This window comes from Alnus glutinosa, chromosome 14 (genome assembly GCF_958979055.1).
Source record: "Alnus glutinosa chromosome 14, dhAlnGlut1.1, whole genome shotgun sequence".
Taxonomy (NCBI): domain Eukaryota; kingdom Viridiplantae; phylum Streptophyta; class Magnoliopsida; order Fagales; family Betulaceae; genus Alnus; species Alnus glutinosa.
Window position 1 is genome coordinate 10,104,624 of NC_084899.1, and position 22,865 is coordinate 10,127,488.

The 22,865-nt window shown below is 41.1% G+C and overlaps 1 protein-coding gene across 1 annotated transcript in view; it reads left to right on the forward strand.

Annotated features, from left to right (window-relative positions):
* Positions 1 to 22,865, forward strand: part of LOC133857573 (uncharacterized) — a 56,852-nt gene that overhangs the window by 10,365 nt on the left and 23,622 nt on the right. Inside the window, exons 4-8 of the mRNA XM_062292841.1 lie at positions 11,150 to 11,211; positions 11,308 to 11,399; positions 11,602 to 11,725; positions 11,903 to 11,989; positions 13,333 to 13,426. Coding sequence (XP_062148825.1) covers positions 11,150 to 11,211; positions 11,308 to 11,399; positions 11,602 to 11,725; positions 11,903 to 11,989; positions 13,333 to 13,426 — 459 coding nt within the window. The remainder of the gene's footprint in view (positions 1 to 11,149; positions 11,212 to 11,307; positions 11,400 to 11,601; positions 11,726 to 11,902; positions 11,990 to 13,332; positions 13,427 to 22,865) is intronic.

Consider the following 22,865-nt stretch of genomic DNA (forward strand, 5'->3'; position numbering starts at 1 on the left):
TCGATATTCAAAAAGTTCTATGGTAGAAGGATAATGGATTTGGTGCCACTATTGACCCTCTAATTTGCATAAGCAATATCCATTTCTAACCTCACAATTTGCCAACAAAAATATTGGAGCTAGAACCCTCAAATCCTTTTTTATTTTTATTTTTTCTTTTGGCATCAAATAAGGTTATGTTTGGTAAGTGTTTTGAAAAGTCTTCTCTTTTCAAACATAAAAAAACACTTTTCAGGAAATAGTTATTAGATGGAACACTTTTCAAAAAACCAAACGCAAAAAACACTTTTTTTTTTGATAAGTAATAACCTGGTTTTATTAAAAGCGTCAGGCGCCCCTTAGTACACCGGCAGTATACAAGAGAAAACGCAATGTTGGAAAACGAAAAAAAAAAGAGCCCAAAAAAAAAAAGAATGAAACCCACCACACAAACCCATAGGAACCTAAGCCTACAAGCACAAAGAACTCCAATCCAACCCACAAGGAACACACAAGAAACCCATCCAAAAACCCACAGGAACCTACACCCTAAAACACAACACCCGCAGCCCACAAGCAACCCACAAACTACAGAACCTGAGCCTTTCCTCTCCTACTCCTAGAATGCACACTCGCAACGTCGTAGTTTATGAAGCTCTTCAGATTCTGCAGTTCTCTCCTTCCTTTGATCTTATACCGCTTCCCCATACTACCTCGATGAAAATCTTCCTCAATGGCATCCAACAAAGCCAGGGCCGAATCTTCATCCTCAGCACCATCCGACTCCCACTCCAAGTGTAAGTCGGGAGGAAAAACGCCCAAGGGGTGAGGAGAATCACCATCCTCTCCCTGATCCCACAAAACAATCTCCCCAGATGGGCTAAACCCTACCGGCCACTCCTGAGAATGGATCAAACCATTCGTATTGGGAGTCTCACCCTTGTCAATGGTCAACGATTTGCAGCCGTTCAAGGGGGAGGGAACTCTCGGGAGCAAGAACCCGCGTCGAAGACCCACTCCCCCACTTGGCATCGGTAGGTTTTTAACCATAGTCTCGACCAAAGCCTGAGAAGATGTACCCAAACACTGCGTCATCGGCGACCTCAAAGTTGTCATTGCCTCATCAATCAAGGAAATATCCACCTTACTAGCTTTGGCCTTCGATTTCCGTTGATACCTCATGACCGATTGGGATTCGGACGGGTAAATGGGAGCCCCACTATCCGCCATCATCGGAAGAGACAAGCGAATCCTTTCTCCCAACGCAGCCGCCCCCAAAGAGGGACCTACAAATCCTTTAGAGTTCGAACCCAACCCCCCAAGCAGACACGGGGTTGAGTCACAAACTGACACATCCGACCGCAGGTTGGGCTTCGCCGCCCACTCTGAGGCGAACGGATCTTCAACCACCGCCGTGCACAAGCTAGGACTTGCGCTGGAGAACTCGCTAGTATCCGACAGACCTCCACCCATGCCAGTCGTCGTCTTCACCTCCGACCTAGACCCATCTTGCCAGGCCAAAGCATAATGAGCGAAGAAAACCGGATTCTCCACCAGAGAAGAACCCCCCATCAACGACGAGCCTGACTTGAACATCGGAAGAGTAGAAGACGACCCGTCCAACGCTTCTGGCGCCGAAGAACCCAATCCCGACATTTCAGAGTCCAACCCCGCTTCATTGAGTCCACAAACCTTATCTGGGAAAGACCTCTTAGCCTTCTTGGGGTTGGGCTTAAGGCCCAACTTCCTAGAACCATCCCTACAGCGTGGCCTTCTAATCACAGCAGATGAGAACCTGCACTGGCCCAGTTTCAGCCCAACAGGAGAAATCCTGTTCCAGCCCATGTTAGGCCCACTCACCCAATCCAGCCATACACCAACCTGCTCCAGGATCTTTCTGTAGAATGAGACGTCGCAATCCCTTGTTCTGCACTCTCTGCCTTTTCGAACATTGGAGCCATCAACACAAAGGTCTTTACCCACCGGATCAAAATGGTTTCTCTCCCAGGCGAAACAGTCCACCGCCCGCCGGACTATCGCGCAAGACCGCTCCTTTATCGGGAATTGCTCCTCCTCGCACCAGGCCACCTCCTCCTTAGAGACCAGAATCCGGCCACCAATAGCATGGATCGTTGGCGGCGAGCGAACCGCCTCCGCGAAAGACAGTGGACCCGCAGCATTTCCCATACAATCCCCCACCTTCTTCCCCCTTGCCTTCTCCACCGGCGAGGAAACACCGAACCCGCACCCTACCGAAGAACCAAGAACTTCTATAGCCTTATGCAACTCACTAATAAACTTGAGCCAAGCCCAACCACCCCGCCCCTCAGGAATACGAAGGAACCCTCTCTGAATGCCCACCCCATAGACCGCTACCTCCCCAAACCGGCCATTAGTGTTACCTCCAATAAGAACTATCGTCACCTTCGCCCCCTCCCTGAAAGATTTGACAAAATCAGACAGACCATGACCACCCATCAACACCTTCATAGTCGAAACCAGCCATTCGATGCACTGGTTGCTGAGGAGTACCGCACCGGAATAAAATTTCCGCTTTTCTTCCACCCTTAGCACTGACACCCCTTTAATAACCGAGAAAGCAAACGCTTTTGCCTCCACCAGAAATCGTCTGTCCATCCCTCAACTTCTCACCATGTCCAACTTCCCCTAAAATATATAAATATTATTTAGCATTGGTTGTGTTGAACTCCAATTTTCAAAAGACAATAAAACACACTTTTTAGAGAACTTCCCACACATTCTTATAGGAATATTTTGAGAAAACATGTGTTTATTTTTCGAGTTTAGAGGCTGATTTGTTATTTAAAAAAATAAAAAAGAATAGAGTGGTGGCCGCATGGCCACCCGAACAAAGGAAAGGGGGTTGGCCTTGTGGCCACCCCAACCACATAGATCATTTGTTGGGGTTGGCCGCACAACCATTTTTCTATTTATTTTTTATTTTTTATTTATTTTTTTTTAAAAAAATTAACTTTTTTTTACAAAGTAAGAAGTTAGCCTCCTCACCTAAAAAAATAAGCATGTTTAGTGTTTTTTTTTTTTAATAGATAAGCAAGCACTTTTTATAAATAAAAAGTGTGAGGCCTAAGTACACCAGAAGTATACACAAGGGCACAAAAAAAAAGAAAAAAAAAGAAAAAAAGAATGAAAGCAAAATGAAAGAAAGCCCTAAGCACCCACAAAGCAAACCCCAAGCCCCCCCAAAGGAACCCTACAACCTCTTGCCTTCCCCACGGCTGGAGCCCTCGTAATCGATAGAACTCTCCAAGTTCTTCAATTCCCTTTACCTTTTGACTTAGAAGTACGGACCGGCTTTGAAGAATATCCCACCTCTGAGAGAGAAGAAACCATCCCTGGCCTGAACAAGGGGGGGGTAATGTATGTTTCTTTGAAAACACCAAATACTAAAAACTTTACCAAACAATTTTCTTTTGTGGACCCGACAAACAACACTTTTCATATGTAGACCCCATTGAAAATCCTTCTCAACTTTTATCACATCAAAAACTCTTTTTTTTTTCAAATCAAAACACAAAAAACACTTTTCAAAACACAATTGAGTGCACACAAGTGGAGTATTGCACTCAATTTTGTGTATATGGTCTTTACAAGTCTTGGAATCAAGTTGTTTCCTTGAAGATCTATTACTAAAATCATCAAGTTTGGTGTACTTTTAGACTGAAATGGTTGTTATTGTCAGTTAATACAGGAATGTCAAGTTACCTCAAGGGTGTTTAATCATGACTGAATATTCAGTAAGAATGAGCAAGTTTTTGAATGTGAATTATTGGGGAGCCTACCTTACATGTATATTTTAAAAACATTGAAGGAAAACTCAAGTTTTTAGACTCAAATGGCTTGCTAATGTAATACATGTAGTATTGTTAGGTTACCTCAAGAGTCTTTGATGATAGTTGAATGCTTACTATACTTGGTATTGTCTTTCAATTGTACTTCTTAAGATTATCATTAACAAAGTAAAAGGGCTTTTTCCTCTTAGCTTTTGCAAAAGATAGTGCCATTCTTTACTTGCATTGTATTTTCTTGATGGTAATTGTTGTAGTTTGCACGAAAGATTTAGAGAAAAGGTGGAGGCTCGTTATTGTTTTGTAACCTACCTCACACCTTATTATATAGGTTTTGAGAAATCTAACAATGACCAAACTACCCAAACCCTAATAACTCTCACAAACCTTAATAACTCTTCTAACACTCCCCCTCACAAACCAGTCTTGAAATAGCAAGAACCGGTCAAAGAATGTACTGAACTGAAAGGAACACCATTGAACCGGTTTGAATATGCTATGAACTGGAAAGAAAACCACTGAACCGGTCAGAATATGCTCTGAACCGGTCTATAAATCGCTCAACCTGTTAGAAAACACATTGAACTGGACGATAAATGCATTGAACTGGCCAAAAAGAAGATACATAATTGGCTGAAAAGGTGAACCAGTCACTAACATAAAAAAATAACTTGAGACTATCCTTATCTAAGATAGTGAACAGCCACCAACTGAGAACCAAACAGGGGTCTTCGTCTTTACCAACACATCGGAAGCTCGCTGACGATGATCAGACCTCGCCGGAAGCGATCGTAACTCGCCGGTGACACCAACTACGATTGCCAAAGATCTAACCGACAACCACCAATGCCACAAACAACGCTGCCGACCACTGCACAATAGCCAACCACCGAGAACCACCGTGAAATTGCATGGTTTCAACCAGTGCTTCTGAGAGAGATGTCGAAAATACCAATATCGAAAATCACGGGAAAAAAGTGTAATGACCCGCACTTTTATAAAAAGGCGTAAGTGAAAATTTTGAATTTCCACGTATCGTTATGACATCAACAATGAGGTCATCAGAGTATAAATTGGCAGCGAAAACCATTTTTTATTTTTTTTAACAATAACACACATCAGAGCTGATTGAATAACCTCAATATATAAAATAATAGCCATTTGTTCTGATATAATAAAATACATCCAAATAACATGCGTACCACATACGGCACAAACATTACATAATCGTATATAACATCTACATGCTAAAGGTCTCGTCCATAACCTAGCAGCTCCTGCCTCCAATCCTGCAAAACTTGCATGTGATTGTGGTTCACATCACAATCTCATACTGTGGTTAGGTGAGTCAACAGTCCTCAATCACATAGTAACATACTGATTTATTTAACAATATACAATGCAACCAAATGATGCCAAATATACATATCATGTACACAATCTCACAAGCAAAGACAGTTATCTAATATACTAACAGATATACTCTATTATGAATAGCGCCCACCATTATAGTTGACTGCACCCACACGCCAACCATGCACACCTACCATGAACATCGCCCACCATCAATACTTACAATAGATAGCGCCAACCATCCTAATACTGTTGATAACGCCCACTATCCAACAATATTAACAACTAACTTACTAACCTGTTACATAAGCTTAGTATAAACATATACTTACTTACCTGTAATCATACAACCATCATACATGTAATTCCAATCAGAACATGTTAACCATATGTCAAACAACTTGCATACAATCAAATAAAGCAGCAATCATCATGTTGCTAAAGACTAAACTACATGTATCACCCCTAGTGAATAAAAAATACTCACAGTAGTTCTTTTGCCTTCAGAAAGGCGTTCATAGATAAAACCACTGCAATATACATATATAATCCAAACAAATAGTGAATCAGTACAATTCATTAAACATAGATTTAATCCTATACTCATTTATAATTTCTTAATCCTATTATTGTTTCGACATAGTAACGGCATATAAAATTCTTCAATTATAATGCCACATATTTCATGTGGGCATTATAACTGCATTCATCATTAAATTACCAAAATACCCTTAACCATAACAATTACCAAAATACCCTTTTCATAATAATTACCAAAATACCATTTTTCATAAAAATGATTTTTTTTACTTGGGCATCACAACGGCATGAATTATACTTCAATCACTCCGCTTTGAAAACTCTATTTTAAAACATAACTTAAATCATTAAAGGAATAAGAATCTTATCCAAAATATCTAAAATATCTTTTTAGGATATTTTGTAAAATATCTCAAAATATCTTCTGGGATATTTTGTAAAATATAACATACATAATCTTAAAACATGTTATTCTTTTCTTTTCTTAATCCGTTCTACCTCTTATCTTTTAAAAACTTGTTTATTTATTTATTTTTTCTTATCTACCATTCGAGAGATAAAGTAGAGAGGATCTTAAGGATTCTTACCTCAATCAAAACCCAAGAGAGAGATCCTTCCTTCCTCTATGTTGCAAGGCACCCGAGAGGAAGAGAAAGAGAGAAATGAAGAGAACTTTTTTCACAACACACACACACCAAATCCGGCCAAGAGAGAGTGATGGAGAGGATCCTTGTTTCTCCTTTGATGCAATTCGAAAACATGATCAAATGGAGTTAATGACAGATGTATATATATATGAGAAAGAAGAGAGAAGAAGAGTTCTTCTTTCCTTGTTTGAACCATGAAGTAGTGAAGGAGATAGGATCAAGTATCACCTACCAAAATGGAGAGGACGAAAGCTACTGATGCACCTCCAAACCAAGGACTAAGAGCTTCTGATTTTAGTGCATGCAATTCAAGAAAAACGTGCTGGCCAGAAGAGGAAATCAAAGAGTTTTATGCTTTGATTTTCGATACAAAAACAGGGAGAGAATTGCCTTTGCTGTCCAAACCAACTAATCCATAGAAAAGAGGGACTAAAAGAGCTCTATTACAGGGCTTCTTCTTCCTATAATCTAAGAGAAACAACAAAGAGATCCTTGTTGCAATAAAAACAGAAAAAGAAGAGAAGCCACTGAGAGAGAAATTTGAGAGAGTTTCGAGACTTCTTGAAGAAGCATGAAAGAAGAGGTGCTACTCTATTTATACTGATTTGGACAGATAAGATCAATCCATTTTGATCTGATCTAATGGCTTAGATAACAACTTGGAGAACTAGCTTGGTGACTCATCAAAAATAATCATTATACTTCAAAAATATCCCTTATCTTCAATTCAATCCTATCTTATTTAAGCAAGATAATATGATTTGGATGGCTAAGATTGATCACAAACTCATCTAAGGTTAAGAACATGTCGAGTTGGGTCATGACTCATCAAAAGAAATGATGAGAATCAGATAAAAATCAAAAGACAGCTTTTTCGGGTGAGATTTTGCATTTCTGCAGAAAGTCGATCGATCGCATTTTTACATTGAAGAATAATTGATCGATCTCATTGAATATTAAGTCGATCGATTGCATTTTTACACTATGAAATAATCGATCGATTTATTATACTTAGATTTTCATCCGTTTTAGCACTTATATAACTAAATTGTTCGATCGATCGATTTCTAGTTCTATCAATTGGTCGATTTTAACCTCGCACGATCGATTCTAAGTTGATCTATAATCGCTCGATCGATTACACTTGGCTAGAATTCTAATCCATTTTAAACTCCAAATATATTGTCACTAAGTATTTGATTCCTTTAAACCTAAATTGATGAATATTTCTGAATAAATATTCATATTTAGTTTATTAGTCCTTAAATCCTATTTTACGATATTTTATTCAATATCTTAAACTACGGGGTATTATAAAAAGGCACACCAAAACCACCACCGAAAACACGATAAACGAGATTTTTTTTCCCACCAGAGACCTTTTGGGGTCACACTATGAACAACTCTTTTAGAGCTTCATCAAGGCATTACCCATGTGTGCCGGGCAGTGCTGCCACTAGAAGAAGACTCACCAACACCTAGTTGTGAAAGTTTAACCGATAGGAAGAAAATCCAAGACTACAAACCATAGGGTTTAGACAAGGATCCTAAACACGCTCTGATATCATGTTGTAGTTTGCATGAACGGTTCAGAGAAAATGTGGAGGTTCGTTACTGTTTTGTAGCCTCTCAGACATCTTATTATATAGGTTTTGAGAAATATGACAATGACCAAAATACCCACAAACCCTAATTACTCTTCTAACAATAATATTTGTTACTTGAATATTGTTGGTAGTGGCATAAACTTTTGAAGGCAATTACTATCATTGGCTCTTTTTACTTTGACTTGAAATTTTTCAAAAGAGGTTGTGCTGTTTGACTTTTATAATGTTCTCTTTGAGTGTCAAATTATAGTTGGCAGAGTGAACTAACAATCTTCAAAGCAATAGCCACAATATCATGAAAAATGGGATTGTTTCATGAATAATATTCTTTGTTTTTAGAAAAGATATGAACCTTGTCATAAGAGTGTAATAGGGTTTGACGGTATTTCGGTCATTGCCATATTTTTTAAGGCTTATATAATAATAGGTGTGAAGTAGGCTCTGTAAGTTCCACTAGCCTCCTCTTTCTCTCTAATATATTCCATGCAAATCTCTCAACATGGTATCAGGGCCAGGGTTTACACCTTTCCCTGATATTATGTGTTTCTCCCTGCTTTCCTTCTATCTGTTCCTTTCTTTCCTTTTTCTTTTTTTATTTTTATTAAAATTTTATTTTAAAAATAAAATTTTAAATTATTATTATTATTTATTTATTTATTTATTCACTCTCTCTCTCTCTCTCTCTCTCTCGTTTTGCTGCTGATCGAAGGAAACTAAATTACTGGGCTTCATGTCCGTGGTAGGAGTGCGATGGCGCCGAGATCATAGTCATCAATGGTGTGATGTCGCCGTCATTGCCAAGGTTGGCTCTGTCGTCGTTGGTGGTTTTGGTGTAGCCAGCAAAACTGCACTGATGGCTGTTGGGCTTTAAGTTCCTTGTCTTAAATGAATGCATCATGGTCATTGGTTGGTGTAGTCGGTCGGTGATATATGTTGTGCTTGATACCATTTGCGTTGGCCGGAGGCAAGTGTAGTGGTGGTTTGGTGATTTCGGTGCATGGGTCTCAATGGATATTGCGTGGTTGTGATCGGCGGTGGTTCTTCTCGTCGTTGTCAGAGTGGTCGTCGGCCACTTTTCGATGGATTTTAAGAGAAGACGGAGCCTATTTGGTAATGAGTGCTTCCTGTCTCCTAGCCAGGATAAGGCTATCCCAAGCTCTCCATTCCGAAAGATGCGTATGCTTAGTTCTTAGCCCATAAGCGGGCTTATTCCTCTTCCATTACTATTGTTTAGTCAGGTACTGCATCTTACTATCTTTTGTCCCCCACTAGCGACTCGTGGGTTATCGATTCTGGCGCAAATGAACATATGACTGGTTTATCTATTTCCCTTTTTGATTATCATTTTGTTGATACACCTCAAAGTGTCACCCTTGCTAATGGTTCCCTTTCCAAAGTGGCTGGTTTAGGCAATACCCATTTGAGTCCTGATATTGAGTTGTTGTTCTACATGTTCCTGGTTTTCCTTGTAATTTGTTATCCATTAGTAAAATTACAAAAGCCCTTCGATGTTTTGTTAGTTTTTACCCTTCTTTGTGCATTTTCAGAATCTCAAGACGAGGAGGATGATTGGTATGGGGCATGAAGTCGATGGATTATATTATTTGAATCTTGCACCTTCATCTCCCTCTATTGTTTTGCAGTCGTCTGCTTCAGCTCTCCCGTGGCATTGTCGTCTTGGTCATCCTTCACTTCCTAAGTTGAAGCATCAAATCCTGAGTCTTCGTCATGAGTTGTCTATGCATTGCGAAGCTTGTCAGCTTAGTAAGTATCACCGCGTCTCTTTTCTGTGAAGAGTTTTTCGTAGGGTTTCGAGTTAGTTCATTAATCGGATGCCCTCCTCGGTCTTAGATGGTGCCTCTCCTCATTCTCTATGATGTTCTTCTTCATCCCTGTTTTCCTTGTCACTAAAGGTTTTTTGGGTGTGTTTGCTGTGTTCATAATTTTGGTCCTAGTTATGATAAGCTTGACCCTCGTGCTACTAAATATGTCTTTCTTGGTTATTCCACAACCCAAATGGGATATCGTTGCTATAGTCCCGTTTTTCGACGCTACTTCACTGGCACTGATGTCACGTTTGTTGAATCTACCCCTATTTTTTTGGTGCTGCTTCTTTGGGTGATTCTACTCTTGAACCTGATGTCACACCCATATCGATACCTGTCCCCACCTTGCCTAAGTCTCTCTCTCCTCCTTTAGTCATGTTGCCTCCACACTCACCCGCTCCTCTCCAAGTCTATACATGCTACCCTCGACCATCAGCTTCTGCACCTCCACCATCATCCTTATCGTCTACAGATCTAGTGTCCCCACTTGCATCTGACTCCTTGCCTATTGCTCTGTGGAAAGGTAAACGTTCTTGTACTATCCAAAATCCCATCGATCAGTTTGTCTCTACTAGTTCTTTGTCCTCGCACTCTCTTGCTTTATTTCACATCTCTTTAGTGTTTCTATCCCAAAGACAGTGTATGATGCATTATTTTGACTTTGGTTGGAGGCAAGCTATGGAATTGAAAATGGAGGCCTGACATCAAAATGGGACGTGGGAGTTAGTTCTGTTACTGCCTTGTAAAAAGACGGTTGCAAATGGGTTTACTATGTTAAGTTTAATCTTGACTGTTCAGTTGAACAGTTGAAAGCTTGGTTGGTTGCTAAGGGTCATACACAAACGTATGGTATTGATTATGATGAAACTTTTTCTTCGGTTGCCATAATTTCTTCTGTTCGTGTTCTTGTTTCTTTGGTTGCTAATCTCGATTGGCCCTTGTTTCAATTTGATGTCAAAAATGTTTTTTAACATGAGGAAGTTTATATGGAGGAACCACTTGGGTTTGTTGCTCAGGAGGAGTCTCAGGGCCGTGCTTGTAAGTTAAAAAAGGCATTGTATGGTCACAGAAAATCGCTGAGGGCATGGTTTGGAAACTTCTCTGAAGTGGTGTTGGAGTTTGGTCTTTGGAGATGTCAGATGGATCATTCAGTATTTCACTCACATACTAGTGCCAACCTCTCAACAAACCTATTCTGTGCATTTAAAACTGGATAGATTTGTGAAAATTTGCGTGCAGGAGGAATTGTCTTACAGTGTTTGAAAATCATATTTTTGTATTGTTAACTTTTAGGCTTTGGTTAAAATTATCTAACTTGTTCTGCCTGGATATTTTAGCGTACTATCTTTTTGTTTCTTGCTGGTCTCTAGGGTATCTGAGCTACAGATTTGAAGTAATGCCTAGCCCAGAAATCTGCAAGAAGCAATTAAAGGTGAATAAACTATTTACCATACTTGGCACCTTTGAATTTTCCTGTGAACATTATTCCCATCCATAGTTATGCTATCTTTTTGTTTCGTTTGACCAGATTGCTGTTGATGTTGAGCATGCAAAATGCAGCATTTGCTTAAATATATGGCATGATGTTGTTACGGTTGCTCCTTGCCTTCATAACTTCTGGTGTGGTATTTATTTTTTCTTCAATTGTGGACTTTTTATTTCTTCCCCCTCCCTTAAATCACCCCCCCTCCCATAGTGGGATTGGATCCCAGGTGTCTGGTACAATGCCAAGAGGCGTTTCTAGCTAAGCTTGCTGGTATTCATATGCGAATTTTATTTCAATCTATAGATTTTTGTTCAAGTTGTCATTGGTTATTTACAGCAATGGATGCTTCTCAGAGTGGTTAAGGAGATCTCAAGAGAAACATTCAAGTGTACTTTGTCCCCAGTGTAGAGCAGTTGTACAGTTTATTGGAAGAAACCATTTTCTGCATTACATTGCGAAGGTAGGCAGACCAATTTTTGGTTGTATAGATAAGATCTTAATTGAAGCAAATATGCGTGGGAGTTGTTTATGTATGAGTATTTTTATAGTTTAAAGCATATCATCATCCCCTCTAGTATGGTTTTCATTTGTGGATTTTCTTTTCTCTTTTGACTTGTTTGCTACTTGTTTTTTCTAGGATATTATAGATGCTGATCCTTCATTAAAGCGTTCTGATGAAGAAGTTTCACTTTTAGATTCCTATGCATTGATACAATCAAATCTTGTAAGTAATCTCACTACTTTTTAGCTATTCCATGTCAATACTTCATAGTATGTGAAGACCAATGTCTGGCATGATATGACATGGCTTGAGATTGAGATTAGATTGTTTAGGGTTTTAGGGTAAAGTTATAAGATATAATTTAAGTAGTCCATTTCATAATTAAAAATTATATATGCTTTATTACAAATACAAGGTTGGTAAAGTTAACTTTTATATGTTTATAAATAAAAATTAATTAATTTAATTAACTCGATAAAATATTGACAATAATGAAGTAACTAATGATTAGTATAGATTTAAGAAAAAATAGAAATAGTGCTTATATTTATTTTTATATAAGGAATGAATAAGTTAATTGAGCAGCTCGTGTGTAAGTTCTAGTTTGTTCGAAAAATAAATAAACCGAGTTTAATTAGATTATCTAGTTTTGGTGATAAGCTCGTGTTCGAACAAAATTAAACGAAGCAAGTGTAAACATTCAGTACTCAGTTCAACTTGGCTCGATTATAGTCCTAAGCACAAGGTAGAAGGTATGGTCATGGGTTCAAAACACACCGCATGTGTGCATATAACGTACCAATAAGAAAAGAAATAAGTAATTAGCAATTGATAAACTTTGTGAACCTGACAGGTCCACAATATCTCGTTGTTTTTGCGAGATCTTTAGTGATTATATTCGAAATCCATTCTCTTGTGTCATTATGATTACCAGACATTCAAAAGCACCAATGGCATCTATTTAACCAGATTCTCTTGATGTAGTACTTGTGGATCACTTTTTTGTGAGTTTGATGGTCTAAAATATATTTGTTTTTTGGCATTGTGAGTAGAAAGTGTATGCTTTGTGATTAAAATATGGTAACTATGATCTAAATATTTTTGGATTTTTTTTTTAATTCCTATTAAATTAGCTTTGTTTAGAGCGAATATAAGCTAGAAAATATATCCGATAAGGCCTACACCCATACTTGGTAATTATAACTGACTACAATATGTTCATAAAATTCATATATTTATTTAGTTTTTGGGATACACAGTACACAACATATGCCATCTGAGGGAGTTCTACCCTACTATTATTGGGCTTTGCATGACATTACATGTAGAGTCCACTGCCCAGCCATTAATTTTACAATATACTCTTGATACCGTATCAACTAATTTTATGAATCCTGAGCTCTTATGCAGTTGAACAAACAATTATCTAATGTGTCTTTTTAGTTGAAATAGTTTTAATGTGATTGTGACATTTTCATTTTATGTTGCTCCTGTATGCATTATATAACTTGAAATTCTTTATGATTCTTTCCCTTTTTGTAAATTGGGATTGTATTATAAATTAGGTCATTGGATCTAGAAAAAATCATAGTCGGAAGAGGATTCACTTGCTGGTGGATGAGGAAAGTGATGGCATAGACCTTCCATGCCCTCAATGTGGTAATATTATTTGTATATGAATTCTATTGTTCGGAACCTATTTCCTTAATTTAGTATACATTGTGTGTTGTACATCATTTATTCACCCGTCTATCAATCTTAACTTGCTCTTTGTGGTTGTACTAATTATTAATTTTACAGTTTGCTATTGTTATCCATCACTATTATATTTTTATATTTTCACCAATCTAGTTTATTTTGTTAAATCACCACTTATTTCAAAAGCTTAAGCTAATAGAAAAATGTTAATTTAATCATTTAACTAATATTTTAAACACTGTTGTAACAGAGGCATCAAAATAAATTGAGAAGTAAATGTCAAGAAACAAAACTACCAAAATAGACACAAGGATTTAAGTGGTTCAGCCCCTACTTGGCCTACGTTTACTGGAAAAGACAGATTTAGATCTTTACTATGAAAACAAGGGAGATACAAATAGTGGCTCACACCCAAAGACCTAAGTACACCCACAACAACACTTGATAGTGTTTCTACAAAGAATTCTCTCACTCTCTCAAATGGCTCACTTGACCTTTGGATATTCTTTCTCTCACTATTTTCTAACTCTCTTAGAATGGAATGATCAAATGAGCTCTCATTCCTTTATATGGGCAAGCTCCACCAACCCATCTTAATTGCCCATGAGCCTCTCAACTACCTATATGCAATTAAGAATTATTTTGATTATGATGCTAGAGGTTTTGGTTCTAGTAAGGGCAAGGCTAATCGGCCTAATGTGATGTATTAGTCTCGGGGTTTTGTGGGCTGGTTTTGTAGGGGTTTTCTGGGTTTCCTTCTGTTTGGGTTTTTCGGGTGTTTTTCCCCTTCCCCTCTCTTTCCTATTTTGGTGTCCTTTTGTATACTTCTTGTATGCTTAGGGGTGCCTTTACGCTTTTTATAAAACTCTCTACTTACTTATCAAAAAAAAAAAATTAAGAATAATTGATGGGTGACAAGTCAAATCCAACAATTCCCCACCTCGACTTGAAAACCATCAAGAACGTATCTCCACCTTCTCGGGAAAACCATCCATCTGTCATGTTTGACGCACTGCCACAAGGCAGCACCAATGCAGACCCTCCCGCATTTGCACAACAACCCACACAAGGGAGCAATAGCTCCACCAATGCCTAGCTAGCACACTGCCACATGTCTACCTCTTGCAGGCATGTCACAACAACCCTTTGTCTACTGCAGTATGCAAGCTTCATGTAGATAACTTGGACAGTACTCTTGACAGGCTCATTGTCGCACACCACAGCCACCTGGCATGCCCAACACATGTATAGCAGCCTGGCGTCATTGGCATTCTCTGTTGTAGCACTTAACCTTCATGCAGATCACTTGGGTAGCGCCTATGGTAGGCTCAGTACCTCACTCAAGGCCCTTCTGCACGCCCATCATCATGCAGAAGCCATATGGTGCACTCATTGCACCCTAGCATGCTGGTTCACTTGAGCAGGACAATGCCACCACGTGGCCACTTCCTACAAGCACATCTCAGCATACTCAAAGACATCATAGGCATCATGTGGCCCCTCTCAGCAGCATCCAGCAACAAGGGTCAAGTCAGCATGCAACCAAGGGTCTGGGCCATGCCCAACCCACTCACAAGCCACACTAACAAGTCCTGCACCCCACAGCAGCTCTTGGGCCCCAGCAGCATAGGCCATGGACCTTGCATGGGCCAAACTAATTGATTCTTTGCAGCATCCTTGGCCTTTTTCTAAGTTCCTTCACTGAGCCATCATCACACAAGGTTGGGCCCCAACCCAACCATCCAGCAAGTGGCTGGGTCATGTGCCCTCCATGGACCTAGCAACATCCCTCTTGCACCCATGGCATGCCTTCCTCATGCCATGGCTCGGTGGTCAGCAAGGGTGCATGGCACTCACCCGTGCCACCGCGCCACCGCGCCACAACCATGTCAAGGTTGTGACAAACCACCCACACCTCTTGAATTCGACGTCCTCGTTGAACCGGTGGATGAACTCTCAGGGGCCCTCACCCGGTCCTTTCTCCAAGCGTTTCGGGGTAGCTCCAACTTGTCCTTAGCTTGTCCAAAAGTTTCAACATTCTGCCCTACCTCTTGGGCAACCGTCTTCTTCAACTCCTACCTTTGCTCCAGCCCTTGCTTATCTCGCGAGGCTGTGAGACTTCCTTCCCAGCTTGTCCCCTTCTCTTGTGGTGCGTCCACCACTTGAACATAGCATGGGGGCACCTTCTCATCTGGCGCCAACGATCGTAGAACATTCAGCCGCATTTTGAGGGGGTTCACCCTTGCAAAAGGCTCACCTTCTTCATCCTCCTGATCCCCTTGGATCCCAAGAGCACCTAACCGCTCTTTCTTTGAACATTCTCTCACCTGATGTGGTCCGCCACATATGAAGCAACCAAGATCTCTCTTGCCTTGGGACTGCTTCTTGCCATCATTGGTCTGGCCTTTGCTCACTGCATCAGCCTCCTCTCCCTTGTTCTTCTGGCCCTTGTCCTTGAACTTGGGCTTTCTCTTTACAAAAGCCCACTAATCTGTTTGCAGCAGCCACGACAGCATTGAGTTCCCGAACTCCCTGGCTTTGCAGCTCACATTGTGCCCACCCCTGGGCCCGACATGAAGTTGTACAGCTTGTCCGCTTCCGACATATCCTTGATATCTATCATCAAGGAGCTGAATTGTTTGACATACTCCCTCACCGACGTAATATGCTTCAGTTTCCCTAGCGCGTCCCTAGAGACCCAGGTAGTTTTGCAACGTAGGAACTGAACCTTTAGCTCCTTCCGCAATTACTCCATGATTCTGGCAGTGCATCCTTTCCCTTTAGCGCCTTGGATAGCCCTTGTTGCACTAACAAGGCCTTCCTCTTGACCCGCCAAAGGTTGAAGTCATTTCTTCCATCGAACGAACTTCTCAATATCGAATTTTGTAGCCATCTTTTGTTAAATTTGTCAATACTGTCACAAGTTACAAATGTGATAAGTCCAAAATACAACTAGGAAAGTTCCCGGGAAAGGCTGGAGGGGTCACACCGGTCCCACTTAAAACCCAGTCTCCTTAGACAACAAAGTTGCCAGTTGACAGAACCTCCCTAGACGTAGAATTGAACAAAACCTGTACACAGTACTTGTGAACAATATTCGGACAGATAAAACCCAGCTTGATATAACTTGGCTCGGATACCAATTTATTATAACAGAGGCACCAAAATAAATTGAGAAGTAAAGGTCAAGAAACAAAATTACCAAAATAGACACAAGGATTTAAGTGGTTTGGCCCCGACTTGGCCTACATCCACTGGAGAAGACAAATCAAGATCTTTTACTATGTAAACAAGAGAGATACAAATAGTGGCTCACACCCAAAGACCCAAGTACACCAAAAACAACACTTGATAGTGTTTCTACGAAGAGAATTCTCTCAATCTCTCAAATGGCTTACTTGACCTTTGGATATTCTTTTTCTCACTATTCTCTAACTCTCTTAGAATGGAATAATCAAATGAGTTCTCATTCCTTTATATAGGCAAGCTCCACCAACCCATCTTAAATGCCCATGAGCTTTTCTCAACTACCCATATGCAATTAAGAATAATTGATGGGTGACAAGTCAAACCCAACAAACACTCCCCTCACTTGTCGGTTAAAACTTCCCCTAACAAGAGAGAGTAACACGTGGAATATTTAACTGAAATTGAGGTGAACTATGGAGTTAATGTTCAAATTCAGGACGTTTGTTCTGATACCATTTTAAATCATTACTCATCCTAAAAGCTTAAGTTGATAAGAAATGGTGAATTTAATTTGAAAGACATTAATAGAGATCCTTTGCTAGTGTTTTTGCTTGTATAGACTCAACCTTTAGGGATCCAAGAGGCGACTCTCTCTCTCTCTCTCTCCTCTCATGAGTAGCGCGTGAGAAGCTGGGGAGGCGCGTGATGAGTGTAGTGTAGGAGTTTTATTCAGATTTTACCATGGGTTATGTCAGATTTTTCTATGTTGAGGCAAAATCCTTTGAGATTCGATCTGAGTTTAGTGTTGGGGATGGCATAAGGTTAGCAGAGAGGAGTAAAGGTCTCTTCAGGGCAGTGTTCTTGAATAAGTTAAGTTTAGGATGGTTTAGGAGATCAATGGAGGAATTGAGGCAGGGCAGGGAGATACGAGACTTTTGCAGGACTTTTCGGGTGGGTTCTATGGTGCATATCCTGCAATGGAGAGGAAATGCTCATGGAAGATTTTTGGAGCTGTCAGAATATGGCTATGGTGGTCGACGGACGTGCGTGATTTTACCAGAGGGACAAGAAGGTAGCGGCTGGGCCAATTGTCTTGCACAATTGAGGAAGTTAGAGAAATATTTTGAGAAGAAAGCTGCTGGGGGGAAAATAGGTGGAAAGTTACCAATTGCCCCGACGAGGGTGACGAAGCTGGCGATCCATGACGGCCGAACGTTTGCAGCGGTGCTGGTAGGGCAAGGCCGTGAGCTGGAAAACGGAGAATCAAGCAAGGGCACTTTGGGAACTTCCGGAGAGCACCCCATGTCGATTTTGGCAAGAACGGAAGGTGCCAGTTAATCCCACATCGCCGCAGAAGGTCACCGAGAACCTTCATCCCCCCGAGAGGTTGTCTCACTCCTTATTCCTCTGAAGGAAATGGTTTATCCCTATCTCGCAATTGGCCTGTCGGGTTTGATCACAACATGGAGATTGTGGCTTGGGAGGAGGACGATGAGTTTTGGGATGGCTTGCCCTTGGATTGGGCTTTGGATGGTGCTTTTGAGGAGGAGGCCTTGGCTATTCGGGACGTCATGGAGGAAGAGTTTCTGAGAGAAAATGTCAGCACGCCAAAAGTCAAAAGGCAAGAGGGAGCTTCTGAATCTGCAAAGCTTCATTAATTATGGTGACGGTTTAGCTTCCTCCAGGCGTTGGAAAGGATAGCACGTTTTGTAGGGTTCGTTGTTACTTTGGTGGGTTGTGGGTTGTCTCTCGGGCGTTTAGTTTTTTCTTGTAACTTTGTTTGGGCTCCTTTGTGGTTGTTTGGTGGTTCTTTCTTGGGTTTTGGGGTTTTTTCTGTTGGTTTTGTTGGTTGTTGTGGGTTAGCTTTGGGTATTTCTGGCGTATACTTCTTGTGTACCTAGGGACGCCTTTATGCTTTTTTCTTTTAAGTCTTTTCTTACTTATCAAAAAAGAAAAGAAAAGATAGACCTAATAATAAGATAACATAATCTACTCTTAATACCCTTTTTGACTATTAAAGCAATTTTTTTTTGTTTTGTTTTTTTTTTTTTGTTTTTGATAGGTAAGCAAAGAAATATATTAAAAAAGCGTAAGGCGCCCCTAAGCATACATGAAGTATACAAAGGAAACCAAAATAGAGAAAGCAAAGAACACCCAAAAAATCCAATAGACAGCCAAGACACTATAGACCCACAATCAAAACCCTAACGGTCCGTTTGGGTGTTGAATCCGAATATTATTCGGGTTCACTGTGCAAATTACGAGGTTTGACTTTGTGAGATAAAATTTGAAAAAGTTGAATAAAATATAATTTATTTTTGAAGAAAGTAGAATATTATTCAGAATAATATTCGAAACAAACACACCTTAAACCCTCCAAATACCCTCAGACTACATTACAACACAACAAGAGCTATCTTGCTTTTACCTCAGCTAGAACGAACCCCCCTAGTGTCAAAGTTTATAGAGCACTCTAAATTCTTAACCTCTTTACTCCCTTTTGGCTTAGGAGCAGAAACTTGATCCTCTTGACGCTGTCCCAAATCAATTAATGTCAAGAAATCCAGAAAATTTTCTCATCACCCTCGTAAGAGATCTCCAGAGTTTGATTGCACGATTTTGCATCTTGCACTGCCTCGGGGTAACCTTTAACCCCCCACCTCATCCTGCTCTCCATCACCAACCCCATCCAGATCACCCCCCTGCGAAGATTCTCCCATCTCAGAGACAAAACAGGACCGCTGATCCCTCCTAGACACACCCGACAGGAACTGAGGGGAGCGACTAGTTACCGTTGAAGACAAGAGAATCGGCCTTGGCAGCAGCAACAGAGGGCCACCCACATGACTAATATCCAACTTAAAAGAGGAATCAAACCCACCCACGCCAAATGAAGACGACAAACCAGACCCAACACCACTAGACACTTCAGGCAAGGGATGAGAGATAACTTGCACTGCGGGACTCGGTCCAAGTGACCCCCGCCGAAGAAAGCGTTTCGCTGGAAGAGAATTCTAAAGATAAACCTTCACGGTATCTGCCACTCCGACAGAATCCAGCATTGGTGGTGCAGCAAACACCGACATTGCTTCGGGTGGCGATGACGGGCTTGCCAGGACCACAACACCATCAGAACTCACTGGGTCATACCCATCAGAAACGACCATCGAGGGTTCAAAACCCAACAACTTCACACCCACAGATTGGACCGAAGAGAAAAGAGACCCACCCACTCCCCGATGTAGACACAACGGGAGATGCCACGGCCTCAACCAACGACGAAGGAGAGACGGTGGTCACCGCCACAGACTCAGCTATCAAATCGATTAGCTTCGCATCCTTCAGCTTTCGAGAATACCTCAACACTGGCTTGGATTTTGGTGGATACAAAGCCCCCCCAGCCTCCGACATCACGAGAAGTGAGATGTTGAGTCTTACACCTAGCATTGGTGCCCCTGAAGAGTCACCGGAAAATGCTGACCCGCTGCTTGCCGTCCAAGCCTGGGGAACTTCTACCTGACTCGGGACCATCTCCAGCAAAGCGCTTTGCGAAGAGCTTTCAAGCTCTTGGTCTGCATCTTGAACCAGAGCCGAATGAGAAGCCCCGGCTGTACCAACCTGCCCAGGCCCTGTTGACAATGACCTAGACTCAACTGCCAAGCATGCAAAACTGTCGAAAGCAGACGAGGACACAACAAAGCTTGTTGAGGTAACGTTCAGCAGACGAGCTGGAGGAACTTTGGCCTCTTCAAACTTCTCTGATCTGGTCGTTGAAGACTTCTCTAAACCAAAACCACCAATCTGGACAACTGCCGACATCATCTCTGGCCGCTGAACACCCTTTGCAAACTCAAAACCCGCTTCAGGATCCAAAACCAAACCAGGACCCGTAACCGCATAGCTCTTCATCTTCTCCTTGGATTTGGGCTTAGGCACGAACTGGACCAGTCGCAAACCTTTAAAGTGGAGAATGGATTTTTGGCCCAACCCGAAACCAACTAACTGACCCAACAAACTCCCAACAACCCGGCCCACTACAGACTTGATCCTCACGAGAAGCTTCCTCCATGAACGCATGTTCAAAATGGCCCTTGTTTCTCGCAGAGTCTGTTTTGCCTGGATCAGAGAGAGCACGAACAGGAAGCTTCTTACCCAACGGTGACTCCTTGACTAGCAGACCAAACATACTTATCCAACACAGAGCAATCCACCACCGATCTCAGCTCCATTGAGTCTACTGTCCTCGTTCGTTGGGAGAAGATCAAGGCCATGAGACTCCACCAATGGTTCCTGCATCTTTACAGGACGGCTTATTTCCGACTGCACCACCTCCGCGAATGACGATAGAACAATGGGCCAAGCCCCACCATTCACGCCCTGAAAAGGAATCCTTTGATAAATCATGGAGGCCCAACACCTTCTACCCACCCTTCTTCGTCGGAGACAACACACCAGTGGAATGAGACCCAGACGTGACTTCAAAGAAAGCCAGGACCTCACACGACTCAGCAACCACTATACTCTAGGCCCGCCCTCCTTGACCCTCAGGGAACAAGATGAACCCTCTACGGCCACCCACTGCTTAGACCGCTAACTCTAAGAAGCGGCCAGCCTTATTACAACCTTTTCGGACCATCCAAACCTTCGAATCCTCCTGAAAGGATTTGACAAAATCCTCGATCTCCTAAGACCGTTGTGCCTCCTTCAGCACATCTACAAACCAAGTAGTACACTGTGAACTCAAGGACACAACCCTTGAGCTTATCCTCCTACTCCAATCTGATCACAGACTTACCTTCCTCCACTGAGAAGAGAAAAGTTTTTGCCTCCACGAAAAACCGACTCTCCATACTCAACCTCTAGAGAAAGTGATGAAACGAGACGAACCCTAGTGGGATGCGCATTCACGCGCCGCCACTAGAGGAGAGAGAGAAAGCAGAATTTCCTCATGACTGCTTTGTTTAGCCCATGCGTGTAAGATGTAAAGCAAATTTATTAAAAGAATAGGGGGTACAACCCAAGTACACGAGAAGTATATACAAAAAAAAAAAACTCCAAGCAAGATCAATAACAAACAAAAAGAGTGCAAAAATTGACAAAGTTAGAGACATCAAGAAGGGCGTTAATAGAGATCCAGTCAAGGAGAGATTTATGAAAACCAAGATGTAAATCTGAGCTTGTCTTCTTACAATCATCGAAACTTTGAGCATTCATTTCCTCTAAATGCACCAAATTAAACAAGAAGGGATTGCATTCCAAACAATATTAAAATATTTATGACTGTTAGAGTTGTTATACTTTGTATTCGCTTGTTATTCTTATAGCTTAAGTGTAGCAATCATGTTATATTTACCCTAATATAAATATGTGCTATGGTGAAGGGACTTGAATGTACAGTCCTTAAAACCTTTTCTAAATATTCTCTCCGTCTTCTCTTCTTCTTCTTCCCTGTCTCTTTTAAACTAATATCAAAAGTCCATAGGGACCTATAATTCAGCATTGTCATTTGTTGGATGTTGCTCACACATTGTTATTCAATACGAAGGTACCTAAACATTTTTGGGGTGACGTTCTCACTGCATGCCAGCTTATTAACCATATGCCTTCTGCAGTCTTGAATCATAGGTCTTCGTTTTCTCTTTTATATCCTGATCATGCACCTTTTCCTCTTACTCGTTTGGTTGTGTTGCCTTTGTTCATGTCCTTGATTCTAACCAAGATAAGTTATCCCCCCCCGGGCTTATAAGTGTGTTTTGCTTGGGTACTCTCATGCTCAGAAGAGCTATCGTTGTTACAGTCCTGAGTCTAGTAGATACTTTGGTGATGTTAAGTTCTTTGAGTCAACCTCCTCCTACTCCTAACCTGGTCAGAGTTTGTCTTTTGACTTTATCTCTACCGGTGAGAGGGAGTCTTATTATCTTCTCCTACTCTTCTGCTACCTTTAACTTTCTCTCCTACTCCTCCAATACCCTCGGCTTCCCTTCCTAATCCTCCATTGCAGATTTATCAAGATAGGCTGGTTGTTTCTTATAGCCTCGACATTACATCTTCTCCATTTGAGGTCCCTGCTCCATCCTCATCTGCTTTGAATACTGATGATTTACCTATTGCCTTAGGACGAGGTATGCGTACGTGTACTCAACACCTTATTGCTCGTTTTGTTTCCTATGATCGTATTTTGTCTTGCTTTGCATTCATTTGCATGTGCCCT